The sequence below is a fragment of the Trachemys scripta genome, chromosome 4 (assembly GCF_013100865.1).
Source record: "Trachemys scripta elegans isolate TJP31775 chromosome 4, CAS_Tse_1.0, whole genome shotgun sequence".
Taxonomy (NCBI): Eukaryota; Metazoa; Chordata; order Testudines; family Emydidae; genus Trachemys; species Trachemys scripta.
In genome coordinates this window covers 126,531,354-126,547,140 of record NC_048301.1, presented here as the reverse complement: position 1 = coordinate 126,547,140, position 15,787 = coordinate 126,531,354, and the positions used below count along the sequence as shown (strand labels likewise).

Here is a 15,787-nt window from a genome sequence, read left to right as displayed (position 1 = left end):
ATTACATTGTTCTATGTCTTTGAAATGCATCAGTGGCTATTACAGTATTTTTGGCCTGATTCTCCACCCCCTGGAGTTAAAAAATGGCAAAGCTCCCATTGACTTCAGTGGTACAGGATCAGGTCCTTCATGGATCTCACCAGCTGGAAATCACATACATGAAAAGAGCCATCTCTGTTTCATGCCCCCTTCCATTCTGCTCTCTCTCCTGCAGGGGATGCGTTGCTGGTGCTCTGGAAGGTAGAACGAAGCCAGCTCAGTGACATCATTACCCTAGCAGCAAAATGCAGCGTGGAGATGCAGGAGCAGTTTGGGTTTAGCTACACGGAAGTGGGCCTAGAGCTCCGACTGAAGATCGGTACAGACGCCTAATGGAAGAAATACATGACAGCAACCTCAGCTCCGAAGAAACATACTGGCAACTAACCTGTTCTTCTTTGAGTGCTTGCTCATGTCCATTCCATATTAGGTGTGTGTGCTCGACACATGCACCGGTGCTGGAAGTTTTTCTCTAGCAGTATCCGTAGGGGACTGGCTCTGGCGCCCTCTGGAGTGGCACCTGCATGGCGCGGTATAAGGTGAGTGTGACGAACTGGGACTGTTCTTACTGTGGTCTGTGAATGCTGACAGGGGAGTGTGGCTAGGATAGTCTGCATTGGGGGATGGGAGATTGCCCGAAGGAGAATACCTGAGCATGTAACATGAGAACCCAGGAAGGGGTTGGAGGCCAGGTGACACCTTGGCCCGGGAAACTGAAAAAAGGCTGTGGGAGGGGTCGCTGAAGGCAGAGTGTTGGAAGCTGGCTGGTGAGATGGCTGGGAGGCAGAGATTGCTCTGACCTCCCAAGGGGGGCTGGGATGCCCTGGGACCCCAAGATGGACCTAACTGAGGGGGGCCCTGTTGTCTGTGCCTGCAAGACCTGTCTTGGACTGTATTCCTGCCATCCAAATAAACCTTCTGCTTTACTGGCTGGCTGAGAGTCATGGTGAATCGCAGGAAGCCGGGGGTGCAGGGCCCTGAGTCCCCCAATACTCCGTGACAACTGGTGGCAGCGGCGGGATCTACTGCACCCCGTGGACGGCGCTTCCTGCAGTAAGTGACTGGGGAGCAGTAAAACGAAGGGGGATTGACGGGGACCAGGCGAGCTGAAGAGTGAGAGAGAGAGACGGTTATTACCCCTGGGAGTGTGTGACCAGCGAGAAGGACTTTTGCAGTAACAGGGTCCCCCGGGGGGATCGCAGCGAGTGGTCCCAGGAGCGGAGGAGTCTGCAGCTCGACCCTGGCAGAGAGGTGGTGACCTTGAGAAGGGCTGGCACACTAGGGGTCTCCCTGGGAACTGTGGCGAGCTGTGAGCACACAGGCCGGTGAGTGGCCAGCAGGAAGATGTATGCCAAGCGGCTTAAGAGCGACCTGGTGGAGCTGTGCAAGCAGAGGGGGCTGCGCAGTGGGAGGCTCACCAAAGAACAGCTCATTGCCCAGCTGGAGGCGGAAGATCGCGCGAATGAACTGATCCCTGGGTCTCAGGGAAGCAGCCTGGCAAATGCAGCGCAGGCACCAGTGTCTGTCCCAGCTGGGAGTGGTCAGCCGGCTGCTGAGGGCTTCCCGAGACCCCTCCTTCCTATGCCTAGGGGAAGGGTGGGGAGGAGCCCAGCAAATACCGAGGGCGCCATGACCCCCCCCGGCCAGCAGGGGATCCTCCCGGCGAAGCTCGCCGGCCAGCAGAGGATCCTCGCGGCGACATTCGGCATCTGTGGAGCGGAATTGGCTGGAATGGGAGAAAGAGCTAAAACTGAGAGAGCTGGAGGATCGTGAACAACAGAGACAGCATGAAGAGAGACAGCATCGGCATGAACGGGAGGAGAATGAGAGACAGAGACAGCATGAACTGGAACTGGCGAGACTGAGGGGCAGCGAACCCCCGGCTGCGGTGAGCGAGGGGGGACCCAGGACTGCACGGAGCTTTGATAAGTACATCCTGGCCCCACGCAAGGAGGGGGAGGACATGGATGACTTCCTGGATGCCTTTGAGACGGCCTGCGAGCTGCACCGGGTTGATCCCGCGGACAGACTCCGGGTCCTTACCCCCTTACTGGACTCCAAAGCCGTGGCATTGTACTGCCAACTGGAAGAGGCAGAGAAAGGGGACTACGAACTATTCAAAAAGGCCCTGCTACGTGAGTTTGGGCTGACTCCTGAGATGTACCGGGAAAGGTTCCGGAGCCAGGATAAAACCCCTGAGATCTCATATCTGCAACTAGCCGTCCGCATGGAAGGATACGCCAGCAAGTGGGCTGAGGGGGCCCAGACGAAGGAGGACCTGGTTAAACTGCTGGTACCGGAGCAACTGTATGAGCGGTGCCCATCCGACCTGAGGCTGTGGTTGAGGGACAAAAAACCAGAGAACCCGCGACATGCAGGCCGGCTGGCTGATGAGTTTGTAAAGAGCCGGTCAGGGGATAACAGGGAGGAGTCCCAAAGGAACAGTCCCACCACAAGGCAGAGAGAGGGTCACCGTGGGACCTCCCCGTGGGAAAATACAGAAAAACCCCATCAAAGGGGAACATCCGGCGTCAGGACCATCCGACCCACTCAAGGGGACCCATGGGACATGGGCTGCTATCACTGTGGCCAGACAGGCCACAGTGGGGCCCAGTGCCCCAGGCTCAGGGACAGACTGAGCAGACCGAACCCACAGAGGGTTGACTGGGTAGAGACCCAGCCGGGCGAGAGGCAGCATTCCCAGGGAAGGGGGGCTGGCAGAGTACCACCTGCTAAGGAGGGAGGAGAGCTCCAGGCCAGCTCCTCTGGGGGGCTGGGTGCTCCAGACTCAGGGTTTTTGGTTTATACGGTGGGCGCGGGGCTGTCCCTCCGGAGAGAGTACCTTGTTCCCCTGGAGGTGGATGGGAGGAAGGTCAATGGATACTGGGATACGGGCGCAGAGGTGACGCTGGCCCGGCCCGAGGTGGTGGCCCCAGATCAGGTGGTGCCCAACACCTACCTGACCCTGATGGGGGTGGGCGGGACACCAGTCAAAGTGCCCGTGGCAAGGGTACACCTGAAGTGGGGGCCCCCAGGATGTGGGGGTACACCCATATTTGCCCACTGAGGTGTTGATGGGGGGGGACCTGGAGGACTGGCCAAGCAACCCCCAAAGGGCACTGGTTGTGACCCGCAGTCAGAGCCGGCGAGGGGCACTGCGCCCTGGCCTTGGGGAGGGTGCCTTGCCTGAGGCGCAGGACCCTAACCTGGTCGGGAGGGAACACCCAGGGACATGGCTCAGGGAGGCTGCGGCTTCAGACCCAGCCGGCGAGAAAGAGCAGGTGGCCATCCCTGTCCCAGCTGCTGAGTTCCAGGCCGAGTTACAGAGAGATCCCTCCTTGCGGAAGATAAGGAACCTGGCCGACCTCAATGCGGTACAGACCATGGGGAGAGGTGGCCGGAAAAGGTTCCTGTGGGAGAAGGGGTTCCTGTACCGAGAATGGGCTCCCCCAGGGAAAATGGAGTCAGGGGGGATCAGGAGGCAGCTGGTGGTACCCCAGAAGTATCGCCGCCAGCTGCTGTGCCGGGCCCATGACATTCCCCTCTCAGGGCACCAGGGAACCTGGCGTACCCAGCAGAGGCTGCTACAGAGCTTTTACTGGCCTGGGGTCTTTGTTACTGTCCGACAGTACTGCGGATCCTGTGACCCCTGTCAGAGGGGGAGGAAGGCCCGGGACAAGGGGAAAACAGCTTTAGGACCCTTGCCCAGCATAGAGGATCCTTTCCGGAGGGTGGCCAAGGTTAAAAGGGCGGCTCTGAACCAAGAGAGCCCAAAGCACAGACCTCCAGACTGGAGCTCTGGGAGAAGACCCCAGCCCAGTTGGAACCCCAGGGGTATTGGGGTGGGAAAAGGGCACAGGCCGCATAAACCTTCCCACATGCGAACTGCGAGTGCCATCAAGCACCCCGACCTAAGGGGGGGCGTGAAACTGGAGGGGCCTGGTGTAATTCTCACCAAGGAATGGGAGGGATGCGGGGGCATCCAAGGGAACGGGGGTAGGTTCGAACTTCCCCGGGTCACTGGCTAAAGTGACCCTGCTCAGTTCAGTCTCAAAAAGGGGGGAGATGTGACAAACTGGGACTGTTCTTACTGTGGTCTGTGAATGCTGACAGGGGAGTGTGGCTAGGATAGTCTGCATTGGGGGATGGGAGATTGCCCGAAGGAGAATACCTGAGCATGTAACATGAGAACCCAGGAAGGGGTTGGAGGCCAGGTGACACCTTGGCCTGGGAAACTGAAAAAAGGCTGTGGGAGGGGTCGCTGAAGGCAGAGTGTTGGAAGCTGGCTGGTGAGATGGCTGGGAGGCAGAGATTGCTCTGACCTCCCAAGGGGGGCTGGGATGCCCTGGGACCCCAAGATGGACCTAACTGAGGGGGGCCCTGTTGTCTGTGCCTGCAAGACCTGTCTTGGACTGTATTCCTGCCATCCAAATAAACCTTCTGCTTTACTGGCTGGCTGAGAGTCATGGTGAATCGCAGGAAGCCGGGGGTGCAGGGCCCTGAGTCCCCCAGTACTCCGTGACAGTGAGCCATCGACTCCCCTCGTCCTCAGTTCCTTCCTGCCACCAGTGACGATGCTGGAACTTCTGCTACTTTGGCTAGCTTTCACTTAGTTCAGTGTGTCTCATGAACGTTTCTTTGTAAAATAGCTGTATATAGTTTAGTATTTACCCTTAGTGTTAGTTCTAGTTAGGTGATCCTGGACAGGAATCCCTCAGAGAAGCCCTCTTAGGTCCTTGGACCCTGGGCACCGACAGCAGGATTCAAGGTGTGGCTTGCCGGTAACCTGGTGCAGATCTGCAGAGGCACGTGCCCCCTGGCATGAGCGTCAAGACTGACCCATTGTGTCTCCAACTCCTCGGCACTGGCCCTGCGACTGATGGGCGGAACGGTGTCCCTGGTCACTCTCCCGCCAGCACCAGTGAATCCCCTCGATCGGGGAGATTGTACCGACAACCAGCCCGCTCCAGATCCCGGTACAGGTCAAGCAGCGTGAGGCATAGATTGCCGGTTTACCGATGCAGATACACCGAACGCTGAAGATCCCCGGGGTCCTGTGGGAGGAACTCGTGTCAATCGGACAAGTCAGCGTCGAGGCACAGTAGCTAGCACCACAGGGAGGAGGGCCACTGGGCCAGCCAGTCATGATCACTCTGCAGTGACCGGAAGACCTGGGCAAGAACTCCCTCGCTGATGCCTTCCTCCTGTCATGGTCAGGGAGCCTGATGTACGTGTTCCCTCTGATTCCTCTCATCAGCAGGGTCCTAGCAAAGATCAAGAGAGACAAGGCACAGGTTATCATGATGGCCCTGCGTGGCCTCGACAGCACTGGTTTGGTATGCTTATGAACCTGGAATTGGCCTCTCCCTGGCCCCTGCCCAACCGACCGGACCTGCTGTCACAGGACCACGGTCAGCTCCTGCACCCCAACCTCGCGTCCCTCCACCTCTCAGTGTGGATGCTGCGTGGCTGAACCAGGAGGAGCAGACGTGCTCGGATGAGGTCCAACAGGTCCTCCTGGGAAGCAGGAAGCCCTCAACCAGACTGACTTACCTGGCCAAGCGGATGAGGTTTTCCCGCTGGGCGTCCGAGCGTGGTATCTCTCTCGCACGCTCTTCCGTACAGTCTGTCTTCGACTACCTGCTTCATCTGAGAAACCAGGGCCTGGCACACACTTCCATTAGAATGCATCTCACGGCCATCTCCACTTTTCACCCACAGATTCAGGGCCAGACAGTGTTTTCTCATGACATGACAGTTAGATTCTTGAGGCCTTGAGAGATGCTTCTGGCAAGTACGGACTCCTGTCCCACAGTGGGATCTTAACTTGGTCCTCTCCAGGCTCACGGGCCTTTGAGCCGCTGGGCTCCTGCTCCCTTTCCCACCTGTCATGGAAGGTCGCTTTCCTGATGGCTGTGACGTCGGTGAGGCGAGTCTCCGAGATTAAAGCCTTGACCTCAGAACTATCGTACACGGTACTCTACAAAGACAAGGTCCACCTGAGGCCTCACCTGGCCTTCCTGCCAAAGGTGGTGTCCTGGTTCATGTGAAAGATAGACATCTTCCTCCTGGTGTTCTGTCCTAAGCCGCACAAGACCAGTGAGGAGAGGTGGCTGCACGCCCTGGACATCCGAAGGGCCCTGGCTTTTTACCTAGAGCGTATCAAGCCTTTCCGTAAATTGACTCAGCTCTTCATCACCACAGTGGATAGGATGAAGAGCCTTCCGGTGTCCTCACAGAGGATTTCCAACTGGATTGCCTCTTGCATATGGACCTGTTATGATCTGGTGGGGGAGCCGCCGTCGTCGTTGATTGTCCGAGCCCAATCGACTAGAGCTCAGGTATCCTCGGCAGCCTTTCTGGCGCACATCCCTATCCAGGACATCTGTCGAGCTGCGACGTGGTCCTCTGTCCACATGTTCACGGTGCATTATGCCATCACTCAGCAGGCCAGAGAAGATGCTGGGTTTGGCAGAGCTGTGTTGCAATCTACACGTCCGTGACCTCCTACCTGCCTCCAGGGGTACTGCTTGGGAGTCACCTAGTATGGAATGGACATGAGCAAGCACTTGAAGAAGAAAAGACAGTTACCGTTTCCATATCTGGTGTACTTCGAGATGTGGTGTTCATGTCCATTCCATAACCACTCTCCTTCTCCACTGTTGGAGTTTCCAGCAGGAAGGAACTGAGGTTGGGGAGAGCTGGTGGTGCCCCTTATATCATGCCATGCAGGCGCCACTCCAGAGGGCACCAGAACATGCTAAGGGGAAAACTTCCGGCACCAGTGCATGTGGCGAGCACACACACCTTATATGGAATGGACATGAGCAACACATCTCAAAGAACACCAGTTGCAGAAAAGGTCTTTTTCTTTTCCTTTCAGGGCTGTCTGCAGGCCATGTGTCTCAGCTCATTGTCGGTGATGAGATGCGTCAGTATTTGCTGGTGACTGGCCAGCAAGTGGACAATGTGAGGCTGGCACAAAGTCTGGCACAAGCTCATGAAGTGATTCTATCACCGAACTGCTGGGAGCTCTGTGACCAGGATGTGTTAGAAGCGGAAATGCTTAAAGGCCAAAAAGCCATGAAGGTAGGAGCCCCATAGTGCTTTTGCAATTACTATGCAGTGGAGTCTGTAATATGGAGTCCATTGATGTCAAAAGAGGAGAGCCTCATTGAGTTCAGTGAGCTGTGGATCAGTCCATTAACCAAGATATTTCAGACTGGCTTGTGTTCATATGGTTCCCTTTTCTTTGTTAGCTAGTGGGACATTTTCTTGAGCTCAATCAGCAAGGGCCTGTGCTTTTACAGCCAAAGATTGTGAGTTCTATTCCCCCATGCTATGCTGAGCATGTGTTAAATTGCTGCAAGGTACCTTCCCTCTGAGAAAACATAACACTCCCAAGAAGCAACCGTTTTACTTTTATGGCTAGCAGTTCTTCCCAATTTCTGATGATCACCAGGTGGGGTCAGTAGACAGTGTCATTCTAGGGCCGTTTGGCCTGATTTTCAGCAGAGCTGAGCACCCGCAAATCCTAGGGAAGTCAATGGGAGGGGCAGGCGCTCGTACCCTTTGCAAATCCAGAACCTTTAACTTCTGGCACAAGCGGGTTGAATATAGCCAGGAAGGTGCCAATAGTGAGAATGATGAAGTTAGTTTGGGGAGCAATTTAGGCATGATGACCATAGTGAAGGATGAGATCTAGGGTTGCTGAAATCCTTCTGTTGATGTATTTTTTACTGGGCAGACTTTGGGGAAATGACACTCTGGCTATAATTTTTTCTTTGTTTTCAGCTGCGATACCTAAAGATCTTCCATCTACCTGATTTTGATGAACACTTTGAAAAGTGCATAGACCATCTACAGCATTATCCAAACGATGAAGGTGAGATCCTCGCATTCAGCATCCGAGCCAACAAGAATGCAGGATCCCTGGAATAGGGAGAAGCCTTTTTCTCCCCTTTGCCTCTCGCTAACTTAAACCAGCATTTCTCAAACTGGGGTCTGTGGATAGTACTCCAGGGGGTCCACGGGCCATGCTGATCAACTCCTCCCCCTCCCTCCCTCAACTCCTCCCCTCCCTCCCAGCGCCTCCTGCACCTCAGGGGAACAGCTGTTCAGCAGCGTGCAGGAGGTACTGGGAGGGAGGGGGAGGAGCAGGGACAGGGCATGCTCAGGGGAGGGGGTAGGAAGAGGGGGGGTAGGGATAGAGTGGGTGTGGGAAAAGGTGGGGTGGGGCCTGGGGCTGAGCGGAGGGCTTGGGGGGGTCCTTTAAAAAAATTAAATCAAAATGAGGGTCCTCGGGTTGCTAAAGTTTGAGAACCACTGACTTAAACCATATAAATTCCTTTCCTAGTCCTGCTGAGAAAGGCTGTGGCCCTGGCTTCCAGTCATGAGCTCGAGCTGGCCTTGCAGAGGTTTGTCTTGGGAAATGTTCTGAAGAAGGTAAGATGCTGATGTTTCTGTTCTGATACGTGCTGTTCCTCCACAGCAGGGGCGGGCAAACGTTTTGGCCTGAGGGCTTTGTAAATTGTATGGAGGGCCGGTTAGGGGAGGGGGTCGTGGCCCAGACCCCACCTCCTATATGCCCCCCCCGAGACTCCTGCCCCATCCAACCCCCCCATTCCCTGACGGCCCCTCTGGGACCCCTGCCCCATCCACACACTCCTGCTCCCTGTCCCCTGCCGCCCCAGACCCCCGCTGCCCCATCCAACCCCTCCTCTCATTCCCGACAGCCCCCCCGGGACCCCTACCTCATCCAACCATCCCTTCTCCCTGTCCCCTGACTGCCCCTGGAACCCCTGCCCCTGACTGCCCCCTGCCGCCCCCTCCAACCACCCCTCCTTCCTGACTGCCCCCCGGGACCCCTGTCCCCATTCAACTCCCTGTTTCCCCCCCGCCCACCATCCACATCTCTGCCCCCTGACCACCACCCCAAACTCCCCTGCCCTCTATCCATCCCCCCCTGCTCCCTTACTGCACTGCCTGGAGCACCGGTGGCTGGCGGCGCTACAGCCGTGCCACCCAGCTAGAGCCATGCCACATCGCCACCATGCAGCACAGAGCACCGGGTCAGGCCGGGCTCTGCAGCTGCGCTGCCCCAGGAGCTCACAGCGCCGCTGCCCACAGCATTGCGCCGGCGGCAGAGCAAGCGAGCTGAGGGTGTGGGGGAGGGGGACAGGAGGGGAGGAGCCGGGGGCTAGCTTCCACGGCCAGGAGCTCGGGGGCCGGGTGGGCCGGTCCCGCGGGCCAGATGTGGTCCGCAGGCCATAGTTTGTCCACCCCTGCTCCACAGTGAATCCGCACCCCAGGCAACGAAGAGAGTAAATCCCAGGCGCATGAAGGAACTGAGTCTTTTCCCCCATGTTCCTTATTTTCCAGATCGACGACAATCAGCCACTGGCGTTTGTATCTGAACTTCGACTGGTAACTGTGGTCTCTGTCAAGCTGCAATTTCACGAGAGCACAAAAGTGACAGAGCTGTGCAAATTGGTCCAGGATGCCACTGTGAGCATCTCTGGTATCATGAAGGGCTGGAGAGGCAAAATTATCCAAATCTCCACATATGGCAAAGTGAGTAAAGCAGGGCTTAGCTGTTCTGTGAGATGCAACCCAGCAGGCGTAAGGATCACTGTGGGAATTAGGGAGAGGCATGCCCACTAGGGTGGCATGGGTGGGGCCCATTCAGCTGCCAGCCAGGCACAAAAAATCTCAAACAGTGGCATCTGTCCAATAGTAAGAACCAACTGATGTTTGTGAGCAAGTGGGATACCTGGTGCTTTTGGCCTGAGCAGCGCTTTTACCATTGTGGTTGTTTAGTTGTATTACAGCAGCACATAAAAGTGGCAGCTAAGATATGTGCTGGGCGCTGGCCATACGCATAGTAAGAAATAGTCCCTGCCCCAAAGAGCTTATTGTCCTGACAGATAACGGATGGGAGAAAAGAAACATCATCCCCCTTGTTTTCTACAGGGAGTCTGCGGCACAGCTGGGAATCAAACCCAGATCTGTTAAGGCCCAGCTGTAATCAAAGGACCATCCTTTTTCTCAGCCCCCTTTGTTCACAAACTCTTTGTAACCGTATGCAAAATGCATCATGCCTGTAGCTTTTCAGAATTCAAGCATCTAAGGAAGTCTTGGATGTTTGAAGGCACAACTGGGTTGAGCCCCTCTGGCATATCCTTAATGAAATACTTGGGTTACTTATTAATCTACTTTTAACCTCTCCTCCTTTTCTGTCCTCCAACACAGGGCTGCACATTTCTATGTGCCTTTGGGCTGCCTGGTGATAAGAGGAGGAGAGCACCCATGCCTTGGGTCTGGTCTATACTACCCGCCTGAATCGGCGGGTAGAAATCGACCTCTCGGGGATCGATTTATCGCGTCCCATCGGGACGCGACAATCGATCCCCAAATCGGCGCTCTAACTCCACCAGCGGAGGTGGTAGTAAGCGCCGCCGACAAAAAGCGGCAGAAGTCGATTTTGCCGCCGTCCTCACAACGGGGTAAGTCGGCTGCAATATGTCGAATTCAGCTACGCTATTCACGTAGCTGAATTTGCATATCTTAAATCGACTCCCCGCTGTAGTGTAGATGTACCCTCCCGACACAGTTTCTGTCAGACACTTCTAATCAAGGTTGGGAGCAGGTCTCTAAGAAGCAGCTTCACCAGCTGCTCAGAGGACCCTCTTTAGAATGAGGCCTTTGAATCTGTGTTCGTACAGCGCCTAGCACAATGGGCCGTGACTGGGGTTCCTTGGTGCTACCGTGATACAAATAATAATAATGATTTTCAACACAGGGTAATAGCACTAGAGCTGTCCAAAGTAGATATCCAGGAGTCCTTCTATGCTATCTGGTCACTTAAGGCCATAGTCTTTGGGATCCATGCTTGTAGACCTTATAAGAGACAAGACATCCTCCAAAGCAAGCTCACTGGGCTGTGGGATGAGATCTTTTACTGCCTCCTCCATAACCAGTTCCTTGTGAAGGTAATGGGGAAAGCACCTGCTCTCTGGGAGAAGAGCCAGTGAGGTGTAACCACTTTGTGCATGAGCCAGTTACAAGGAGCAAGGTTCAGTTGATTCCTTCATTTTTGTCAGGCTCATGTCTCAGCATCATTCATCCTTGCCTTGAATTTCATTGGCAGAAATGTCAAAATTGTGGCCAGGATCAAATTTCCAAATAATCAGAAAGCCAAGACGTTTTCACTGTTCTACATGGGACTTGATCGGTACATTGGATACGGCTACTAAATTTCCCTGAATTTGTCTGGAGCATCCAGTGATATCAAAGAATTCAAAACCCCCTTGATGTGCTGTGAGCTCGGAATTAGGCAACCTTCTGTTCACCTTTGCCTGAGATTACCCTCATTGCCGTTATGATGCCAGCTCACTGAGGCTAAATCTTACTCTGTGGGCACAGCTCCTACCCCTTTCAGAGCATTGGAGGAGACCTGGTGAGGAGAAATTCAACAAATTTTCCATCCAATCCCTTACTTGGGGGGAGTAATCCAGCCCAAGGCAAATGGGTGTGAGGGAGGGAGTTCAAAGCATGCAGAAGCATCTCCTTGCTGATTCCATCATTGCGTGCCGTTGACGGACAGCGGTGATGTCACTGGTGGGTGATGACTTTTGTGATGTGGATAACTGCCCACTAAGTATTGGACTAAGATCCAGCAAATGCATGTAATGTAGTTCACCAAACAGTGGCCAGATGGGAACATCATAGTGACATGGGTCAAATTCAAGCCATTGGCCTAGAAAGCAAAGGGTTCCATTGGGTGTCCCAGGACAAATCCTGAGCCATTAAGTCTCCACAGGGAAAGGTTTATTTAAAAAAAAAAAAAAAGTGACGAGCAATGTATGTACACCTTGCTGCACTGGAAATTTCTTCTTGGCTGCTTTTCTGCTAATGTGCATTAACTCCCAAGCATGCTATGTCTCTTGCTAACTATCCTGGTGGAAGAGGAAATGCTTTTCCTTAGAGTCCTGTGGAAGGTGAGCGAACTCCATCACCAGATAAATGGGGTGAACAGACATCCCAAACTAGGTACAAGTGAGTGGTTGGGCTTGCAGGTGTTAAACCGTGCCCTGGATAGGTTATCAACTGTGTGGATAGAACATGGGTTGAGCATCTATTGCTTGAGTGTAGATCCAGCTCTGCCACCTATGGCTGTAGAAGGTTCATCAACCTCTGTATGTGGCACAGCCCACCACTAAGGGGTACAGAGCACCACCCTGAGTGGGTTACAAAGGCACGGCTAGCAAACAGCTTTACTTTAATGGGCTGAGATGACCATCCACTAGGACTATCTTCCCCAAAGACTCAATACGGGTGTCTTCCCTGAACCTGAGATGCTTTGTGGAGGCCCTTCCTGAATACATGGGCTGGGATTTTCAAAAGCAGCTGTGTGTCTTAGGAGCACAAGTCCTGTTGGAAGTCACTGGGATTTGTGTTCCTAAATCAGCCGGGTGCTCTTGAAAATCACCTCGCATAGCGCTTGTTCCTGCCTTGAAAACTGGTCAGATTTTCTGACTTGGAGCTTCCCCCACTCAAGATAAAAAGGTTCAGCTCCTTACCAGTTAAATGCTGGGTTAGAAATATGAGGCCAGATCCTCACCTGGTTTAACCTGACCTCAACATCGACTTCCACAGAGCTACGCTGATTTACACTAACCGAGGAAGTAGCTTGAGGAGTTTTAACATTCAGGCTCAACAGGTGCAAGGGGGAATCAGTGGAGAGTTGAATTGATGTCAATTAAAAATACCCAACTTAAAGAAATGAAGCAAATCCCTGTCTGGTCTGTCCTGGCTCTTTTTCTCTCCACTTGAAGCCTGGCCTAACGCACTGGTCTCAATCCCTTTTCTTTTTCAGGCAGCGGAAGAAGCGACACTGATTTTCATCATCGATGAAGCCCAGTACATCGATGCTGCCTCCTGGGATTTTTTGGCAAAACTTCTCTCGAGTGTCCCCGTCTTTATAGTCCTGTCATTGTCTCCCTTTGCCTCCAAAGAGCTGCTCCCTTGTGCTTCTGCCCAAGGCATCACGAAGAGCCCCAAGACCGCTGGTGTTGTCCTCCAGGAGCTGGAGCCTTCCAAACTCTTGGAGATGGCCCGTTAGGCCCTTGGAGTGGTTAGCATTCCCAGAGAGATGGAAATGTAAGTGCCCTTATCACTTGACTAATCTGCATTAGCAAGTGGAGAGGAACAAGTCCACCAGGGAGGGACATCAAGCCTTAAGGGCCATGAATATAGAAGAACAGAAGGGTCATAGCCACACACACACACAGGGATTCAATGATTTGGCCCATGCCACATAGCAAATCCCTGGTCAAACTGGGAATAGAATCCAGAAGTCCTTACTCCCTGCCCCTGCTCTACACTCTAGCCAGCACTGTTTAAAGTATGCCCTGGTATTGTTACTGATTTGGGTCTTGATTCAGGAAAGCATTTAAGCACATTTTTGTTGCATGTGATTAAATCCCATCAAATGCAATGGGACTTAACTACCCGCTTACATGGTTTCCTGAATCCAAATTTAATTTGAAAACCCTTTTCAGCTCGCCAGCTAAACCAGACAGACAATTTAGGGCAATCCTTCACCTCGTGAGGATTTCCTAGTCCATTTGTTCCTTCCACTTCTGGGCCAGTTGCTCATTCCAGGGTCTTGGTCTTTACTGCTTAGCTTTCCCTCCCGATAATCGATGCATCATAAATGGAAAAAAAAGATAAACGAAATCAGCTATTTAAAAATATATTAAATGTGCTAAATTCCATATTACCACTGAGAAGCTGCTTGCGTCAGTAAGTGTTGGGCTTTCTCCTTTCTTTAGATTCCTCATACAAAGAAGCTCTGGGGTCCCATTGTACTGTGAAGCTTTACTGACGGACCCCCATGCTAATGAGGTTCTTGAGTTTTATCACATCCCAGAGGAGGAGAAGGAAGAGGATGAGTGGGATAACCTGTCTAGTACAATTCACCTTCTTAACTCATCTAAATCCCATAGCTCTGTTCCCAGCCAGAGGACTCAGAATTCCAGTTTACATCTCTATTTCATATTAGCTGGATCTTGGGGGACATGGAACAGGTCTGGATGATTTAAGGTCTGGCTAATGGAACAGAGAGCCTTTCCCTCTGCCTCTAGTTCAAAGCCAGCCCTGTGGCTAACAGAATAGAGAGCTTTTCACTTCTATGTCCCTGGTTCAAATCCAGCTCAGGGTGAGTAGAAGTTACCACCTTCATGCTCACGTCCTTCATATGCTACCGGAAGGCACCTACATACTATGGTGAGGACAGTATAAGAACCTCCTTAGAATAGAATAATACCTAGCTCTTCTATAGCACTTTTCATCTGTAGCTCTCAAAGCATTTTACAAAGTTCAGTATCATTATCCCCACTTTACAGGTGGGGAAACTGAGACACACAACAGGAAGTGACTTGCCCAAAGTCACCCAGCAGGCTAGTGGCAGAGCTGGGAACAGAATCCGGGTTTCACAGTCCTCATCCAGTGAGCTATTTACAAGGATACACATAGAATAGAATAGATTATGGGGTTCTCCTTTACCTGTAGCCTGCTCACTCTGAATCAATCCTACCCAGAACCAGAAATCCAATCTTGGCTGAAAGGAAACTTCTTTAACTCACGGCGCCACCAACTTTTTAAAAACATTAATGCTCATAACATTTCACTTGGGGATGATCTAACAACAGATCCGGTCAACTCTGTCTTCAGTTGAACTTTCTTTTGGGTCTGGACTTTGGTGCAGGAGCTGTTCTCAGTGAAGAGGAGGTGATAGATGATGCGACCTGGAAGCGCTTCCGTTGCTTAGAGAGGGGAAAAACAGCTCCTTTAGTGTGGCCTGGTGTGGATGTGATTCACCTGAGGCGATGTGGTTTGTAGGGAGATACAAAATAGCATTTCAGCAAAGGCTATCGAGGGTGTTTAGAAACTAGACTGACACCAGATCTATCAGTCCCTGTATCAAAGTGCTCGCAGTTTGCATTTTCTGGCAGATGGAATAAACGCTGAGGAAAGAAAGATGAGTTTTACAGAGACCTTTCTAATACCTATAGTGCAGAAAACTAAATAAACCAGCACAAATTCTTTAGCTCTCACTAGCTCGTGGTTTAATTTTTATATATTTTTTTAAATGAGCTCAAACTGTGCAGTTGTAAAATGTTTCCAAATGATTCCTTCTCTCCATGCAGCCAGTGCCGTCAAATCGATACCCTACAGGGCGTCTCTAGTCTCCTCCAAGGAAAACAAAGAGCTTTACATTTGTACCATCAGGAAGGATGTGGACCTGGACACCATTCTACTCCCGGTGAGGCTGAAAGGTGAGCAGCTGATCGGCTGGTGCTCAGTGTGTCTCTTCAGAGGCAGCGGTCAAAGAGAAACGAAAAAGGCCTGGGGAGCTGAATGCCGCCGTGCAGGTCTGAGATCCAGAGCTCATCACGGAGGAGGGCTAAAGACTCTGGGAACTCTGTTAGATCGAGCCAGTGTGGAGCTTTCAATAAAAGGGGTATCTACTGTGTTCTCCAGTGGTGCTTTTTGGATTCACAATCCAAATCAAGCTCCATTCTTTCCGCTTATTTATCTATCTAGGTACTCATGCAGCCTCATTGCCACAGTATCTTTGCCTTATGATCTGGAGTGTATTTTTCACAGCTCCCCTGTGAGCTAGGGAAATATTATTCCTGCATTACATATGGGGACCTGAGGCACAGAGAAAGGTAAGTGACTT

General features: G+C 52.6%; 1 protein-coding gene across 1 annotated transcript in view; it reads left to right on the top strand.

Moving 5' to 3' along the window:
* LOC117876540 (adenylate cyclase type 10-like) overlaps positions 1 to 15,787 on the top strand; it is a 32,284-nt gene that overhangs the window by 3,507 nt on the left and 12,990 nt on the right. The window contains 10 exon segments of the mRNA XM_034768800.1: positions 215 to 358; positions 6,923 to 7,128; positions 7,834 to 7,924; positions 8,396 to 8,484; positions 9,421 to 9,693; positions 10,734 to 11,068; positions 11,972 to 12,038; positions 12,917 to 13,200; positions 13,875 to 14,011; positions 15,252 to 15,380. Coding sequence (XP_034624691.1) covers positions 215 to 358; positions 6,923 to 7,128; positions 7,834 to 7,924; positions 8,396 to 8,484; positions 9,421 to 9,693; positions 10,734 to 11,068; positions 11,972 to 12,038; positions 12,917 to 13,200; positions 13,875 to 14,011; positions 15,252 to 15,380 — 1,755 coding nt within the window.